Genomic DNA, 17,057 nt, shown 5'->3' on the forward strand with positions numbered 1-17,057 from the left:
TCACTGTATATTTCCTAAGAATAAGGAAATGTCCTTTAAATTTGATTATTTTTGTATTTACCAATTTCATACATGTGAACAAGAGTATTTTGATTCCTTTCTTCCCAACTCCCTTTCTTCTCTCACATCTCTGTCAACTCCCCTCCCTGATGAGGGCCTTTCCCAGAATCTTACCTTTTGCTTTTGTTTTGTGATTCCATTTAGTTTAACCAGGGCCGTCTGTATGACCTTTATATTGGAACTGGCCACAGAAACCTAGTGCAGTCACCATAAGGTATATAATTTAGGACAGCCATTACCTCTCTACCTGAATCTATCAGAATCTGATAGTTTATCAGGGAAGGGTAAGTTTCTTGAATCCCTCTTCCATCCATACCCGACTGGCAATGGCCTCAGTCTTTGTTTTTGGATTATTTATTTGTGTCTATGTATATGTTAGTCTGAATGTATGTATGTGTATCTATGGTGTTTGTAAGGCCAGAAGAAATGAAAGCCCCTAGAACTGGTATTATAGAGTCCTGAGCTCTGATAGGCCCATTCTTATGCAGATTCAGGGCAAGCTTCCACACCTACTTTGAGTTCTGATTACACTGGCTGAGTCTTGCACACAAGAAGGCAAGCCAAGTCTCTGCTTGCTAACTTGTGGCTCTTACATTATTCCTGTTTCCTCTTCTCCAGTGTTCTCTAATCCTTTACACATCTGTTGACTTTTAGAAATTTAATATCAGAGGCTTGTGGATCTTCGAGAGTTCAAGGCCAGCCAGGGCTGCATAATGGGACTCTTGTCTCAAAAAAGTTAACAGTTCTAGGGGCTGGGGATTTAGCTCAGTGGTAGAGCGCTTACCTAGGAAGCGCAAGGCCCTGGGTTCGGTCCCCAGCTCCGAAAAAAAGAACCAAAAAAAAAAAAAGTTAACAGTTCTCTTATATAACTTCCCATTCGCATTCCAGGTTTGACAATTAATTCAATATATTTGGTTATAATATATAAAGAGCCCAGAATTGACCTTTATAACCTAGGACTTAATTATCATATATTGGCTTCCTTTTGCCTAGTAGACTTCCTCAATCCTTCTTTGTCTTTGATAGTTTTTGACATATAAACCAATGCTCATTTTCTAGATGTAGTGGTACACATCACTAATTCCAGCTCAAGAAGTTTGAGTCAGGAGGATTACAGCTCAAGACCTGCGTGAGCTACATAGGAAGACCCTGTCTCTTCTTACACTGTTTCTTACTTTAGGTTCATTTGATAGTTCCTCACAGTTATATTCAGGTCATGTGCATTCAGTTATCTGCATTCCTGGCTGGAATACTGCATAGGTGATAAACTATAACGGCAACAGTATACTTCTTAGGATCCAGAGGTATGCAATGTCCATTTACACTATATACTATTGATGCTAATTTTGCTTACCTTATCATGATGTTCCCTGACTTTTAAAATTATGTACTGTGCCTTTCTTTCACTACCAATAAGCAATCTGTATGGTGGTGCTTTAAAAATCATAAAAAAATTATCCTGCTTCTTCCTCAATGCTGTCTCACCCCACTCTTACCCGTGATTGAGCATCAATTGATGCTTTTTGTTCTATCCGGTATTGAGATGTCGATTGTGAAATGACAGTTTTCCAGCTGAGGACTCTCTCCCACACTTACAAATTGTCAGTCGATATTCTGTGTAGCAAGAGCCTCTCTCCCTGTCTCATTGTTTTTATTTATTCATCAGGAGAGACTCATGGATGCATTACCATCCATGATTTAGAATTCTTTACTACCTTCATTTTTCTTGTGTGAATGTCCCAGATTTAGCCAGTGAGGGCCTTTCAAGACATTTCCAGGCTTTGTGTGATATTTTCCCATCCTTTTTGTGAGCATTTTGTTTGCTTTTTGTCCTAACAAAAAAATTGCAGACTCATTTTAACTTTACCCTGTCCGAACCTTCAAATCATCTATTTTCCCAGGAGCCCTGGTTACTTTTAGAACGACAGTGACATTAGAAGCTAAAACCTTAGTAGTACACACACATATACACACAAGTAAAATACTGAGTTGTTACTTCTATTGTTGTGAAAATATACCACGACCAGGCAACTTACAGACGAAGAATTTATTTGGACTTATGGTTCCTATGACTTAGAGTGTGATGGCATCATTAAAGTATGGCAGCAGGCTGATTTCAGGCTGATAGCTCACATCTTGAACTACAAACAGGAAGTCAAGAGAGTGAACTCTGAATGGCACATACCTTTAAAAAGTAATGACATACTTCTTCCAGCCAGACTTCACCCCTAAAACCTATCCAGACAGTGACATCAACTGGGGACCAATTATTTAAACATCTGAGCCTTTAGGGACATTTTCATTCAAAACAGCACATATACACATGTGCATACTCTACATATGTGTACATCTCTATACAAATATGAAAACATTAAAGTGCCTGTTAGTATTCATGTGGGATTGGTTACATGACCTCCTGAGGATCCCAGAATCTGTACATGCTCAGATGCCTGCATAAAATGGTATAATATTTGCATACAACTTATAGCCATCTTCTTGTATATGTTAAATAATTTCTAGACTATCTACACTGTCTAGTAAATATAAATTCTGTAAATAGTTATTATATTGTTAAGGTTGAAGGATCATGAATAGAAGGATAGCCTAGTCTATGTAGGAAATTTCAGGCTAGCCTGGGTTATATGGTAAAGTCCTATCTCAAATCTTTAAATCTGTAGTTTTGTGGGGCTGCAGAGATGCCTCAGTGATTAAGAGTACTAAACGTTTTTACTGAGGCCCTAGACTCATTTCCCAGCATTCACATGGCAGCTTACAACTATGTGTAACTCAAGTTCCATGGGATTTAACACTGTCTTTTAGTCTCTGTGGATACTCCATATACTCGGTGCACATATATACACAAAGGCAAAACACCCACAACCTAAAAATAAATCTTTTTTAAAAACACATTAAAATCTGTAGTTGGTTGAATCTTTGAATGAATATATTTTAGAAGTCATACATTGCTCTGTGAGAAGCTTTTCCCGAGGAGCCAACACACACACACACACACACACACACACACACACACACACACACACACTCACACATACTCACACACACACACACACACACACACACACACACACACACACACAGTATACTCACTCCAGAAAGGGAGTCCATAATAGAGCAAAGAAATTATTGTACCACAGTCCAACTTGCTGACCCAATGAATTTTTATCAGAGTAACTAATAAGAGTATAGGTAAAAGGTTACTTGAAAATACAGGGACGATGCAAAAAAGCAACTGTACCACCAAAAATGGACCATGGCTTAGGAAAGCTGCAAGCCTGGAGCTTTCAGCACAGCCTGCAAGCAGTTCCTCAGTGGTCTCTTCTCCATACCTTGGGCTCTAAGTCTCCTCGCCCAACAACTCTTTATTTCTTTTGTAGAACAGCCAGGGTGAGGAAACTGCAGCCAGACAGCATGCATTCGCATCAAGACCACCCACTTCTAACTCATCTCCACGACTTCCTTCTTGCCTTCTCTCATTCCATATGCATGTTCTTTTCTCCACTATAAGGATTTTGGGTCTCAAGAACATCAATAAGTATTTGCTCCACCCTGTAATACATCTAAAATATTTCAGAATCGATTCGCTCAGGGACTGAGTATGTAGTTGCATGGAGGAGTGCTTAAACAGGTCCTACCCTCACCTGTATGTTTTATGGTCATTCTTCCGTTAAAATGTAGTGGCTTTAATTTGTTTCAGTTTGCCTTTAGACCCATCTTTCCCTTTTTTAGTTGATTTAATTTTAACCTTTTGAATTTCAATGTAATTTTTGAATGTGAAATTAGAATATATTGCTTTAGTTTCAGTTTTCGCACTTATTTTAGTGAAATTTTTCTTTAAAGGGAAATATGTAAAACAGTATAGTCAGGGAAATTGCCTTTCCTCTGGTATCCCTTTTTCCTCCGCACTCATCCTTTGTTGGTGACCAACTTTGTTGTTGTCTTGGTTATCATTACCATTGTTATAGTTTTTGGAAGTCCAAGAAAATGTAATATAATTTATTCGTTACTTTTCTCCAAAAATACTATAAAATATATATGATCTTTTCTAGTTAGACCTTTTCAGCAGACAGCATTTCATGGAAATCATTCCCTATCAGCTCATAGAGAGCATCCTCAATTTTTTTTACAGCTACCTAGTATTTCACATGTAGAATATTTGTAGCTGTTATTTTTAATTTTTGAGAGCCTGCAGTTTTCTCTTAGTGATAAAAGTTTTCCCGTGATGTGTTGCCCATACTGTCCAATGATACACAGTTAAGGAAAAGTTTAGTTCGGGACCTTATCCCTTTCCACAAGAAGACAAGATTCACTTAATATATCAATCAATTCTTTTTTTAAAATTTGTTTAATTCCATTTTATGTGCACTGCTATGAGGGTGTGAGACTGCCTGAAACTGGAGTTACAGACAGGTGTGAGCTGCCATATGGGTGCTGGGAATCCAACCTGTAGAAGAGCCATGTCTCCAGCCCCCTCTCAATGAATCTTTGTCCTATTTCTATAGTGTACCTTTTTGTTTGCCCATTATGAGTTTTGTTTGTTTGGCTGGTTGTTGTTTGATGTTTTGAGATAGCCTAGACTGAGCCTGGAAGTTGCTCTATAGTCAAGGCTGGTTGTGAAAGACTGATCCTCCTGCCTCTACCTCTGAGGTTCTAGGATTACAGGTATGTATCGCCGTGCTTAAATTGTGCCTCATTTTAAATACTAAGTTAGGCCTTCTCTACATACCTCGAGTTAATTATAAATCTCTTGACCAGATCCCATGTAAAATATTCACAACACTATTTCTAACTTTCAATCTCACTCAATTCTTCATTAGAACTCCATAAACATGACTTAAATTGGTTCTCATTTTCCATGCCCTCTCCTTCCCATCTTCAAGTAGAACTGTATTTTAAAAACACGTTAAACTGAGAAACAGATAACAGAAAAGGGAAGCCAAAAAGAAAAAAGAAAAACCCATTAAAGTAGCATCACTATTCATTTTATCAAAAAAAAAAACCCAGCCAAATACTTACTTTTAATTAAATATATTTCATCCTGTTTAAGTCACTATATCTGTAATCTCAAGATTATTTTCAAAAGCAAAAGCATTCTTGAGATCCTTTTCCCTGCTTGGGAAGAAAGAAACATCGTTTGGATTATAATATCATTCTGGACCACATGACCCAAGAAGAACATGAGATGGGGATTGAGTCTGGAAGAGGTTAAAACAAAATAAAACACAACCCCAACATCTTATAAAAGCAAGAATATTCTACTTTGTTTTCATATCATCTTGGCTCCTTTTGAAGTCCAGCAAATCTGGAAAGGAAGGGTAAACATGAGGTGGAAGGGCAGGAGTAATATGGCTCTGAAAATCTCACTGGTGTACAGGGACAAAGGCATATTGTCACTCACTCGCCACACACTGATACAGTGCATAGATCACTGGAATACGATAAAAGCCTCATCTATGACCACGGGCAAGCCACTTTCCTTCCATCATTGTTTCCTCTGAAAAATGAAGGAAATCCATGTGTAGGTGTCCTTTCTGCTCTGAGTTTCATAATACTGAGCTCTGTACAGGAATGTTTCCATCCATCCAAGGCCAGACTCAGTTCGCACAGAAACAGACTTTAGCGGTAAGGACCCAGGTAGTCCATAACTGTGAGGATCCTGCTATTTTGAATACTGACCATTCTTGTGTTCTTTGGCATTAAAAACAATATACCCTAGCTTTTGTCAGTGCTTGCTAGATGCCAGAAGCCTGGCACAAGTCTAAGTGCATGGAAAAATTAATTAGTGGAATCGTAAGTGCTAGTTCATCTCATTATATCTTTCAAGACTCAAAAGAAAATGAATTCACTTGGGTGGCTATAATTGATTTTCAGTGTATATTTTTTTTAAATCCTAACTTTTTAAAAAAAAAAAACCTGTTGGTTGATGCCTTTGTCTTTCCCTACTTCTCAGGCCTGTACAATTCAGTGGACAGCTGGATGATTGTGCCCAACATTAAGCAGAACCATTACACAGTCCATGGACTCCAGAGTGGGACACGCTACATCTTTATTGTGAAAGCCATAAATCAAGCAGGCAGCCGGAACAGTGAACCCACCAGGCTAAAAACAAACAGTAAGTTGTGATTCCAGGAGAAAAGACTCATTTTTGCTCTCTGTGTCATGGAGGACAGTTAACCCGAGTAGACTCCCAGAGCAGTGGCTCTGAGGAGAGGGGCTTTACTGTTGTAGCTTGTGCTTCAGGTAAAGGATTTGTTGGTGCCCAGGGGTGTTTGTGAACTAAAACATACATAGCACAGCTTGGAATGAGGTTAGGGAAGGGTTTGTCTCTGCCTTCCACCCCTGTCTCCTATGCTTGGGAGAAAATTAAGTTAAAGTGTATTACTTGTGGTGATCTAGCAAAGCTCTACCACAGAGAAGCCATATTTTTAGGAATGCCCTTGATCACCACCGACAGAGTTTAGCAAGGATTTCCAAGTAGTTTAAGTGAATAGTGGTCTTTGTTTGTTTGTTTGTTTTTAACTGCCTGTCACACACTGAAAGAAGTGTGAAGGCAGCCAACTCAAGACTAGTATAGCAGCTGTGAGATCTCTTGAAAGCTTGGAGCTCTGTCTTTGTGCATCAGTTCACCCACAAGGCCAGAAGATGGCCAGTGCAACCTCTGATGTCATATTTCCCTTCAAAGTAGGAAGAAGAGAAAACGTTGGTAAGCCTTTAATCAAGGAAACAGGAGCTTAATCAGAATTTTCTTCCACTCTGCTTGACTTCAGTTTCCTTTTTATTAGTCATCCCAAGCATCGAGGGAGGCTGGCAGAGTGAGAGAGAGAGAGAGAGAAGAAGTAAGGAATGGATGCTGTATAAACACACAGTGTCTATCACAGAGGCATACTGTACACTAAACCTCTTTCAATACCCAGCACTTGGGGTCACAGGACAGTGTTTTTGTCATATGGTTATAAAGGTCTCTGTAGTAAAGCACATGCTATCTTTCATCATTGATGATGGAGCAGCCACTCAAACAAAGTCGCCTAATTATATGCGCACTCCAGTTTCAAAGAAGCAAACATCTGTTGCTGAGTTGGTTTTATTTTTTTTTTTGTTTTTTGTTTTTGTTTCCTTTTTCTTTTGTGAGCAATTGCCTCATTAACACAAAGACTATCCTACCTCAAACATTGCAACACTCCTTTAAAAAATTTCCCTATATCCCAACCCACTCATGGAAGTAAGACATTCTTTTACTTTTTTTAGGCTAACCATTTAAACTAGGTCCCAAAATGACTCAGAAGAAGGTGCAGACCTCCAATGATGGATTGATGGAGGATGGGCGCTCTCTGCAGCTCTCACATTTGAGGATGTGAGACTTGGAGTGGTCCCTTTTAATATCATAATATATGATGGGAACACTTTCTCCTCCGTGCTTGGAATATGACTTCCAGCAAAATGAGATACCCACGTTTTTTCACAGAGGGAAAATAATGCATGAAGGTTATCTTTTGGGAGGATGACTTCTCTTCTTAGTTGCCAGTTGACACTCTTGCCTGCTTTCCTAATATAGTTCAAAGTGCAGCCAACCTACATCATCATATTGGGGGTCCCCTGCTAATGATGGTCCTGGAGGGGAAAGACACAGTTCGTAAATGTTTCATCATAGTTTCCCTTCCCTTCTTCTTTTACTTTTTTTTTCTTTCAGGCCAACCATTTAAACTAGATCCCAAAATGACTCACAAGAAGTTGAAGATCTCCAATGATGGATTGCAGATGGAGAAGGACGAGAGCTCTCTGAAGAAGAGCCACACTCCGGAGAGATTTAGTGGCACGGGGTGTTATGGGGCAGCAGGAAATATATTCATTGACAGTGGCTGCCACTACTGGGAGGTGGTCATGGGTTCTTCAACATGGTGAGTGGGATTTTTTTCTTTCTTTCTCTCATCTTCTCTGCTTTTAGGTTCTTAGGAGATTCAGTTGTAGAGCACAACTAAGATACTAAAAAGTCACGGTTAAGAGATCTTTGATAAGGGCTGGAGAGATGGCTCAGCGGTTAAGAGCACCCAACTACTCTTCCAGAGGTCTTGAGTTCAATTCCCAGCAACCACATGGTGGCTCACAACCATCTGTAAAGAGATCCGATGCCCTCTTCTGGTGTATCTGAAGACAGCTACAGTGTACTTATATATAAATGAATAAATAAAAAAAGAGATCTTTGATAAGAATTAGTCCTAGAAAGTCTTGCCAGTTTTTAAAAGATAAAATTTTGGAAAATCTACTGGGCTAGGAGATAGGAAATTCTGTATCACTCTAATTACTGGCTTTACAAACTCCGATTACATTAGCATTCTGTATGCAAGTATAAATGTTTTAAGGAAGGAGCATGTAGTGAGTCACTCCTAGACCCTAAGCAATGTCTAGCACACCTCCAATCGTTCATAAATGTTTTTCTGGCTTCTCCACTGTCTCAGGTATGCAATCGGTATTGCCTACAAATCAGCTCCAAAGAACGAGTGGATTGGCAAGAATGCCTCTTCCTGGGTCTTCTCTCGATGCAACAGTCACTTCGTGGTGCGACATAACAACAAGGAAATGCTGGTGGATGTGCCCCCACAGTTGAAGCGTCTAGGCGTCCTCTTGGATTATGACAACAACATGCTGTCTTTCTATGACCCAGCTAACTCTCTCCATCTTCATACTTTTGATGTTACCTTCATTCTTCCAGTTTGTCCAACATTCACAATCTGGAACAAATCCCTAATGATCCTGTCTGGCTTGCCTGCCCCAGATTTTATTGATTATCCTGAGCGGCAGGAATGCAACTGCAGGCCTCAAGAATCCCCGTATGTGTCGGGGATGAAAGCTTGTCATTAAGTGTCAAGAGAGCATGTAAGTCGCTGGCTCTCCGGTTCAGCACTTCTGCCCTTCTCAAGCCTCCATTAGTGCTCCATATATGAGATACAAACTAAAGTTCGTTGGGAGCACCCAAAATAACTAGATATTGTAGACTTAATTTTTGTGCATTGAAACTTATGTTTGAATTCATGTATTGAGTTACTCAGAACAAATTAATCTGAATGGTCTGGGTTCATGCCACCAGGGAAGAATTTTAGAGAATATCTCTGGCGTCATTGGAAAATTTAAAATTCCCAGTGATTTGGGAGTATAAATGATACTGTTAGGAATTAGCCTTTCTAGCAATGGCTAGTGTGGCCAGGTAGAATTTGCACAGTGTCAAATTATCACTTATTGTATGTCACTTTTTAATAAACTAATGATTGAGGTGTTTTGGGAACATCATACATGTGCATATATAATATATAAAATGGCTGAATTCGTTTTATGAGCAAAATGACAGATAATTTTATCTATTACATATACACAATAAACCTTAATTTGTGCATTTATATAAGAAATATATGGAAAAGGAAAATAAATCATAGTGTCCACTCCTAACCCCTAGGTGAAACATCACGGTTAGCCAGCATTTCTCTCTCCTTCCCTTCAAGCCTTTCTTACCTCCCTCTTGTCTCACATGCACACACATGCAATCGAGACACAGGAAGTGAGAAGAGCTCTTGGTTAGATGAGGAGAGATCTGGGGATATGATTGTACAGGAGATGCTAATGCTACATAGAAAATCGATTCTGGTAGAAGGGTCTTGTGTAGCATAATTTCGTTGATATTAATGGAGGAGATTCATTTGAATTGTTAAAAATGTCATAGAATATTTCAAAGAAATATAGTTTTGTTATTCTCAAATACAAAGTTACTAGAGTTAGGCTTAAGAATAGAGTTACATAATGGACTTTCTTCAGAACTCGCCTTACTTGAGCAGTAAGAATGGAGTGTTACAGGTTCAATACCTATATGCATACAAATGTACTTATCTTTTCAGACGAAGCACTCCCGAAATGCTGTTTTCCTCAAGAGGTTCAATACTCATTAGTTTTGGAATTTTGTTTATACTCTTCATTCCCTTGCATTCCCTCCGTGACAAATAAAAACATAAATTCCATCCTACTTTTCATCACAGAAATTGAGCTTCACAGTCTGTGATTTCACCAGTTCTGTTTGCAGAGATTAATTAGAAATGCCAGAGAAATAGAGCCTTCTTCCAGGAGTCAAATCTACTCCTTGGTACTTGTAAAATGATTACTACTGTGTAATTGTTAAGTGCTAGCAGTGGCCATTCCCTGGATTGTATGTAGCCTTGATACAGTGTCAAACGTTAGCCCCTCGTTCTACTAGCATGGAGGATTCTTATTTGTTAATTTGTTCAATGATGCCACGTTACTGCTGATAGAATGCACATATTAGTAAAATGAAGTCGTTGCTGTCAAATGTCTCACTCTTAATGCACAAGAGACGACATATCTCTGTGAGTCCCACCTAACGAACCTTCCGGATTGTTTGCTTACCTACCACAAAAAGCAAGGCCTGTGCCAATACAAAAGGAAGACTCAGATTTACACGCCAGGTAACAAACTCAGTTTCTTTGACTTTAAAGGTTATGCGTACCTTACGGTTCATCAGGGAATGAGCAAACTCACTATAGCTGCCCATTCTACTTTTGACTGCAGCTTAGACTGCTTTCCTTATCCCGTCTTTTCTGGTTAACTAGTGATCTCTGAAATTGGCTTTGTGGCCCTCCGTGGCTCTCCCCTGGCACACTGAGCACTCTCCACATCCCAGCAACAATTAACGTCATATCAATGCCATCCTTGAAAGGCCCATTTTAGAGGCACTGTTAGTGATTTGTTCCTTAAAACAATTGATTCTTGGCCCGTGCTCCTGATATACTTAATTAAAGTATCTGTGAACATAAGGAAACTTATATTTGGGACATGCTTCTCAGGTTATTCTGAATCACACAAAAGTTTAATGTATAATAATAATAATAATAATAATCTTCCCTAGAGTGAGACTAAGTTGGGGGTAAGGGCTGTGGCTTTTATTGTTGTATTTTTAATACCCAGCACAGTGTCTGGAAAAAAGTAGTTGCCTGGCTAATGCTTGTGAAAGAATGTATGAATGATCAAAATTGCTCTGTTTAACTGTGATGTCCATTTGTGGTATTTGTTATCCTTGGGGGCAAGTTGGTTACTTTTTTAGTCTGTATTGGTATTATTTTGTAAATGTACCAGGCCTTATACATACAAACGAACATTGTTGCAGATTGGCAGTTACGGAGAATCGTCTTTGGAGCATGTGACATCATTCTACCAGTTATAGCTCATATTTTCATGAACTCCAATGAACATTGTTGTTCTTCAAAGGTAGATTTAAGCTTTAGTACAGGCAGAGTTACACCTACTGAATAAACAGAAAAATTAAATGGGGTTTGTGGGAAACAAGAAGGCTTGGCTCTGAAATGCTAACTTCTGGGGCACGTAATGAAATGCATTCCAAGAAACAAAATGATGGCAAACCCCTCAGAGGGATATGTGAGTTCCAGTTATTGACTTCAGTAAACTTAAGACTTTCCTAGAACACTGGCAATGGCAGGGACCAGAGGCGTCTGACTCTAGCTAAAGCCAGTTGCACAAATGGGACATGACCATTCTGCATCTTCGAGAAAGATGATTCCATAACATGGTTGTTGCTTTACTCGCTCTAACTATCCTGAACTTTTTCTCCTAGAAAATTATTTTCTGTCTGCAATTTATGCTTGTTTCCACTTTTTATATCGTCTTATTAAAGAAAGCACAAACGAAAGCTAAGCTTGTTTTGAGACTACAAAAGAAATTTTAAACGCCACATTGATGTTCTTGCTACTTATAAGAGTAACTGCATCTGGCTGTGTTTTTATTATGTTAATTCCATTGTGTGTCTTTGGATGCAGTGAAGTTCATATTGTAACAGAATCACTTATATATGCTTTTCAGCTCAAACATTCTAGGTGAATCCTCTCAGTTTACATATTTGTATATGACTACCTGGATGGATCAGTTCGTGGATGGACTTTTGAATAAGCTTAGATGCTGGAACCCATTCCATCGAGGAATGGAAATATGCGAGGCAGGTAGACATGACCCACTCCCACACTTATTTGTAGCTCCTGAAGCCAATTCCAGCCTCAGAGCCATTGGGCTGTGTTTGGCTGTGTATTACAAGTTGGCCAGATTTATTGCCATCAGGTCCGGCAAAACTGCCTTTTATGGTGTGGTCTGCCAGCTTCAGAAATATGCTGTGTTATTGTTATTGGCTAGAATATTTATTAGACTATTGTTGGACTATTTTTTATCAAATGCTTTACCCCAGGCTTGTTTGTACTGGGAGCTCTGGACCAATAGTGTCTCTCCTAGTAACAGAAATATGAGCATCTGTGGATTACACAGTCTTACCCTCTCTAAAGATCCCAACCCATCCAAATGCTATATTATGAATTAAAATAAATATATATGTATTCATGAGTTGTTGGTTGTCTTTCATTGGAATTTAATGGGGGAAGGAAGACTAACTGGAAGACGCTCAGAAGTTTCCAGAAGGTGGTAAATGACTCAGGGTCCAAGGTCCAAGGGAACATGATTCACCTAGCTTCCTATGCTGTGGCAGAAGGCAAGAATTAAAGAACGATTAACCTCCCATTGCTAGAATCCATTAAGACCGGAACATGATCACAAAGAAGCAAGCTGACTGACTTATTGTTAAACATCAGGCCTGTAGGAGGAGTCTGGGGGAGTTAAAAGGTTCCTTGGGCCTGGATTAGCCATATCCTATTCAGAGTTGCCGCTAAGAGGAAAATGGAGCAAATCAGTCAAAAGTCATAGAGAAGTATCTTGAAGAAAGTGGTCAGATCAAGGATGCGTAGCTCAAAGACAAGGCAATTAAGACAGAAAAGAGACAAGAACTTGAAACACTAGGGGTTTAATGCATTAATAGTAGCCTGAATGAGTACTAAATATGAAATTATTGTCTACAACTAAGGTTTTGATAAAGCAGGCACGTACTTTCTCTCTCTCTCTCTCTCTCTCTCTCTCTCTCTCTCTCTCTCTCTCTCTCTCTCTGTGTGTGTGTGTGTGTGTGTGTGTGTGTTGTGATTTTTGGAAAAGCCAGCTTCATTGAGTGTGATAGCAGAAAAAGCAAGGGTACTTTATGTTCCCCTACCTAGGAACAGAAGCAGTCCCAGAATGTCAGTGTCTTTGCAGCATACATAGCTGAGCAATATACATGGCATGATAGCTAGTGCGATTGACTCTTTACACTATGAATTTCCCAGCTGAGGATGGTGTTTCTCTCTGATTTCTCATTGTGGATGCAATGGGACCAGCTGCCTCAAAATTCTGTCGACATATGACTTCCCCACCATCGTGGACTATATTCTCAAGCTGTAAGTCAGAAGCAGCCCTTTCTTAATTTTATCAGGCATTTTCTCACAGCTTGAGAGGGAGAAGTAATATTCTAATCAATTACACAGATATAATTCAGCAGTGACAAGCTGAGGAGGGCAAATTTGGAATTTCCAGGTTTTCAAGGCTGGGAGGTGGAGGCAGGAAAATCAGGAGCTTGAGGCTAGTCTCTGCTACATCAGAAGCTTGAAATCAGCCTGCAAAAAAGGGAAAAAGTAAACAATCTATCAGCTGGCGATGTGGTGACATGCTTATAGTAGCCATATTTTGGAACAAAACGGATCGTTGAGATAATGGAATAAAGATGTAAAGTCTGCTATCTGCGAAGCACACCTTAGAACACACTACAGAGCAGGGTTGTCACTTCTCCAGCTAGATTAAAAAAAAAAAACCAGAAAACGCAAGTTTCCCTTTGATGCAGACTGGCAGGAAACAGCCTATAGTAATTTCTATCTTTTTGTTCAGCTCAGCTCCTTCAGGAATAAAGGAAGGTGTTGTCATGTACCAGAAATGTGAAAGGTATAACAAGCACCTGACATACACAAGGCAAGACACTAAGCCCAAGGTCTGAGGGATGCAGTGGTCAAGATAAAATGAATTACTTTTAAATTCAGTGAAAGGGAAAAAAACAGTCAAAAAGTGTACTTTTGGGTTGTTCTTGTCCCATATATGAGGAATTTTCTCTCTCCAAATGGCCCTAGGACTGCTGTGTGTGTTGGAGAACGTTCCACGACTCAGAAGCCAACTCTACTAACAGTATGAATTGGCTTTATCTTCTACAATCTATGGTGAGGAAAATGGTTAGGAAACCTTGGATCTCATCAGAACCCAGATGATGAGAGGCAAAGTGAAAGTGACTGATGACAGCTTTCCTATGAGATAGAACAAAAATGGAGGGTGGCCTGGAAGCCATTGTTCCCACTCTCCCATTCTCCAGTGTTCTGGGAAGGGAATCATATGCAGTCTTCTAAGACTCAGAGCCTGCAGGGCATACTTGGAAAGTGTAGGGATGCCAAAATGGGGGGGGGGGTAAAGCCCTTCTATAAGGTTTGATTTTCTTGAGGTAAAGGAGGGAGCCATAGGAAGAAAAAGGGAGTAAAGTCAGGGTCTGCTGAAGAATTTTTGTTCTCCTTCCCTCCTGCTGATTGTAACACGGCAGCAGGCTGGAGTGGACTGAGGACTAAAGGAATGTTCAAATATATCAAAATTGAGTCCTGAAAGAGTCAGTAACAAAGTCAGAGAATCACAGGGGCCAAATGTTCTGCCCTCTTAGGTTTTCAACTGTAAATTGCATTGCACGAATAATTATCTATTCTCTCTGTATGTGTGTGCTAGAGAGAGAGAGAGGGAGAGGAGGACAGGGAAAGGGAGAGAGGGAGGGGAGAGGGAGAGAGAGGGAGAGAGAGGTGAAGGTGCCTGTGGAGGAAGGCAGACGGACTCAGATCCCCAGGAAACAGAATTATAGGCCATTATAAACTGCCTGGCATGGGTGCTGGGAACTGAACTCTGTTCCTCCGGAAGAGCAGCAAGTGTTCTTAACAGAAGGATCACTCCAGCTTTTGCACAAATAATTTTTAAAACAAAAAGTTGTTATCACAGTGTGTGTGTGAATGTGTGTACCTGTGCCCCCGCCTGCAGGGACCCAGTTATTTGTGGGGGTCGAGGGGGACCCATACCTGCGAGAGAACGGGCGGGAAAGAGGAGCAAGACCAAGCAGTGTCCTTGTCAAGGTCTGTTTATTGAGAGGAATGTACAGCATTTAAAGCTCTGAAGCAGGAATTGAAGCAGGAACTGAAGCTTAGGGCGGGGGAGAGTACAGGGAAGTGCCCAAGGACATAAGGTGAATCACTAAACTGCAAGATATTCTCCTTAGACAAGGAGGCAACAGTATACAGGGGACAAGTTCTTTGAAAAGGTCAAGTCCTTCTCAGGAATCTGCTCGGGGCAGGGCTCTAGCTTTGCTTAGTTCGGATGTCCGGTCCCGACATACGTGTGTGTGTGTGTGTGTGTGTGTGTGTGTGTGTGTGTGTGTGTGTGTATGTGTGTGTATGTGCATGTGTATGAGTGTGTGTATGTGTGTGTGTATGTGCATGTGTATGAGTGTGTGTATGTGTGTGTGTGAATGTGTGTGTGAATGTGTGTGTATGTGTGTGTGTGAATGTGTGTGTGAATGTGTGTGTATGTGTGTGTGAGTGTGTGTGTGTGCGTGTGTGTGTATGTGCGTGTGTATGAGTGTGTATGTGTGTGTGTATGTGCATGTGTATGAGTGTGTGTATGTGTGTGTGTGAATGTGTGTGTATGTGTGTGTGAGTGTGTGTGTATGTGCGTGTGTATGAGTGTGTGTATGTGTGTGTATGTGCATGTGTATGAGTGTGTGTATGTGTGTGTGAATGTGTGTGTGAATGTGTGTGTATGTGTGTGAGTGTGTGTGTGAGTGTGTGTGTGCGTGTGTGTGTGCGCGTGTGTATGAGTGTGTGTGTGTGTGTGTGTGTGTGTGTGTGTGTGTGTGTGTGTGGTGTACTTGTGCTGTGGAGTATATGTGGGAGTCAGAGGACAAGGTGCAGGAGTCTGTTCTCTCCTTCCACCACGTGATTCCCAGGGACTGAAGTCAGGGTTTTAGGTTTTGTGACAAGCATCTTTTTTATTTCTAGGCAATGTATCATTATCTAGGCCAGGTTTACCTCAAACTCATGGGTCTCCTGGCTTAGTTTCCCCAAGTGTTGATATTACCGCTGTGTCTCACCACGCCTGGCTTTATCCTGATAATTTCGAGGTCTCTTCTTGTCTAAACAGCATGGATCTGCAATAATGAGACTTCAGTGAATATACTTATGTAAGTGTAATTGGCATAGCAGCCACCAAGAATGTTGGCTATGAGGATCTACTCATCAGGAACACTTTAAACTTAACATAAAGGGAGACGACATACTGTTACTTTATCAGCGCCCTGAGATACGTTGTTTGATGATCCTTCACACATACTGAATTTCAGAGTACCACCTTCCCCATCCATTTGCACACTTCTGCTGTTCTGTTTGTACACAGTCTTGCTGCATAGCCCAGGCTGGTTTAGAACTCTCCACTTGATGCTTCAGCCTTGCACCTTCATGCCTGACCATTCGTGCCATCATTCTTGTTGAGATTTCCTGTTCAGACCTCTCCTTCCAGCCATCCTTCCTCACTAGCTGTACAAGCCACAGACACATAGTTCCATTTGAAAAGGCAGATCAGCTGTTTTGACATATTCCCATATATCCATATAAGAAATTGCCAAAACCATTCCACTTCCTAAGGCTGGCGTAAGTCATTTGGTAGGGCAACCTACCTGTCCTGTGTGCCACCTTCCACTATTGTGGACTTCTCTTTGAACTACTTACTATGTGTCCATTACTTATGTGGCAGAGGAGAGAATCTTTGTCTAGCCACTAGTTTAATTTATTATTCATTTCATCCATCCATCCATCCATCCACCCATCCATCCACCCATCCATCCATCCATCCATCCATCCATCCATCCATCCATCCATTCACGTATTCAGCAAATCATGCATTGATAGTGTCTATGTGTCAGGTTCAACAACCATTCTAAGAAACACAGCCCCGGGTCTCATAGAAATCATAACTAGATGAGCAGATTATCAAAA

General features: G+C 40.4%; 1 protein-coding gene across 4 annotated transcripts in view; it reads left to right on the forward strand.

Annotated features, from left to right (window-relative positions):
* Mid2 (midline 2) overlaps positions 1-12,477 on the forward strand; it is a 101,975-nt gene extending 89,498 nt beyond the window's left edge. For all 4 annotated transcript variants that reach the window (NM_001434290.1, NM_001434289.1, NM_001191889.2 and 1 more), the window contains exons 8-10: positions 6,029-6,190; positions 7,766-7,973; positions 8,532-12,477. In NM_001434290.1, coding sequence (NP_001421219.1) covers positions 6,029-6,190; positions 7,766-7,973; positions 8,532-8,934 — 773 coding nt within the window. In that variant the 3' untranslated portion in view covers positions 8,935-12,477. The remainder of the gene's footprint in view (positions 1-6,028; positions 6,191-7,765; positions 7,974-8,531) is intronic.
* The last annotated feature ends 4,580 nt before the right edge of the window (positions 12,478-17,057 follow it).

This window comes from Rattus norvegicus, chromosome X, assembly GCF_021556685.1.
Source record: "Rattus norvegicus strain SHRSP/BbbUtx chromosome X, alternate assembly SHRSP_T2T, whole genome shotgun sequence".
Lineage (NCBI taxonomy): Eukaryota > Metazoa > Chordata > Mammalia > Rodentia > Muridae > Rattus > Rattus norvegicus.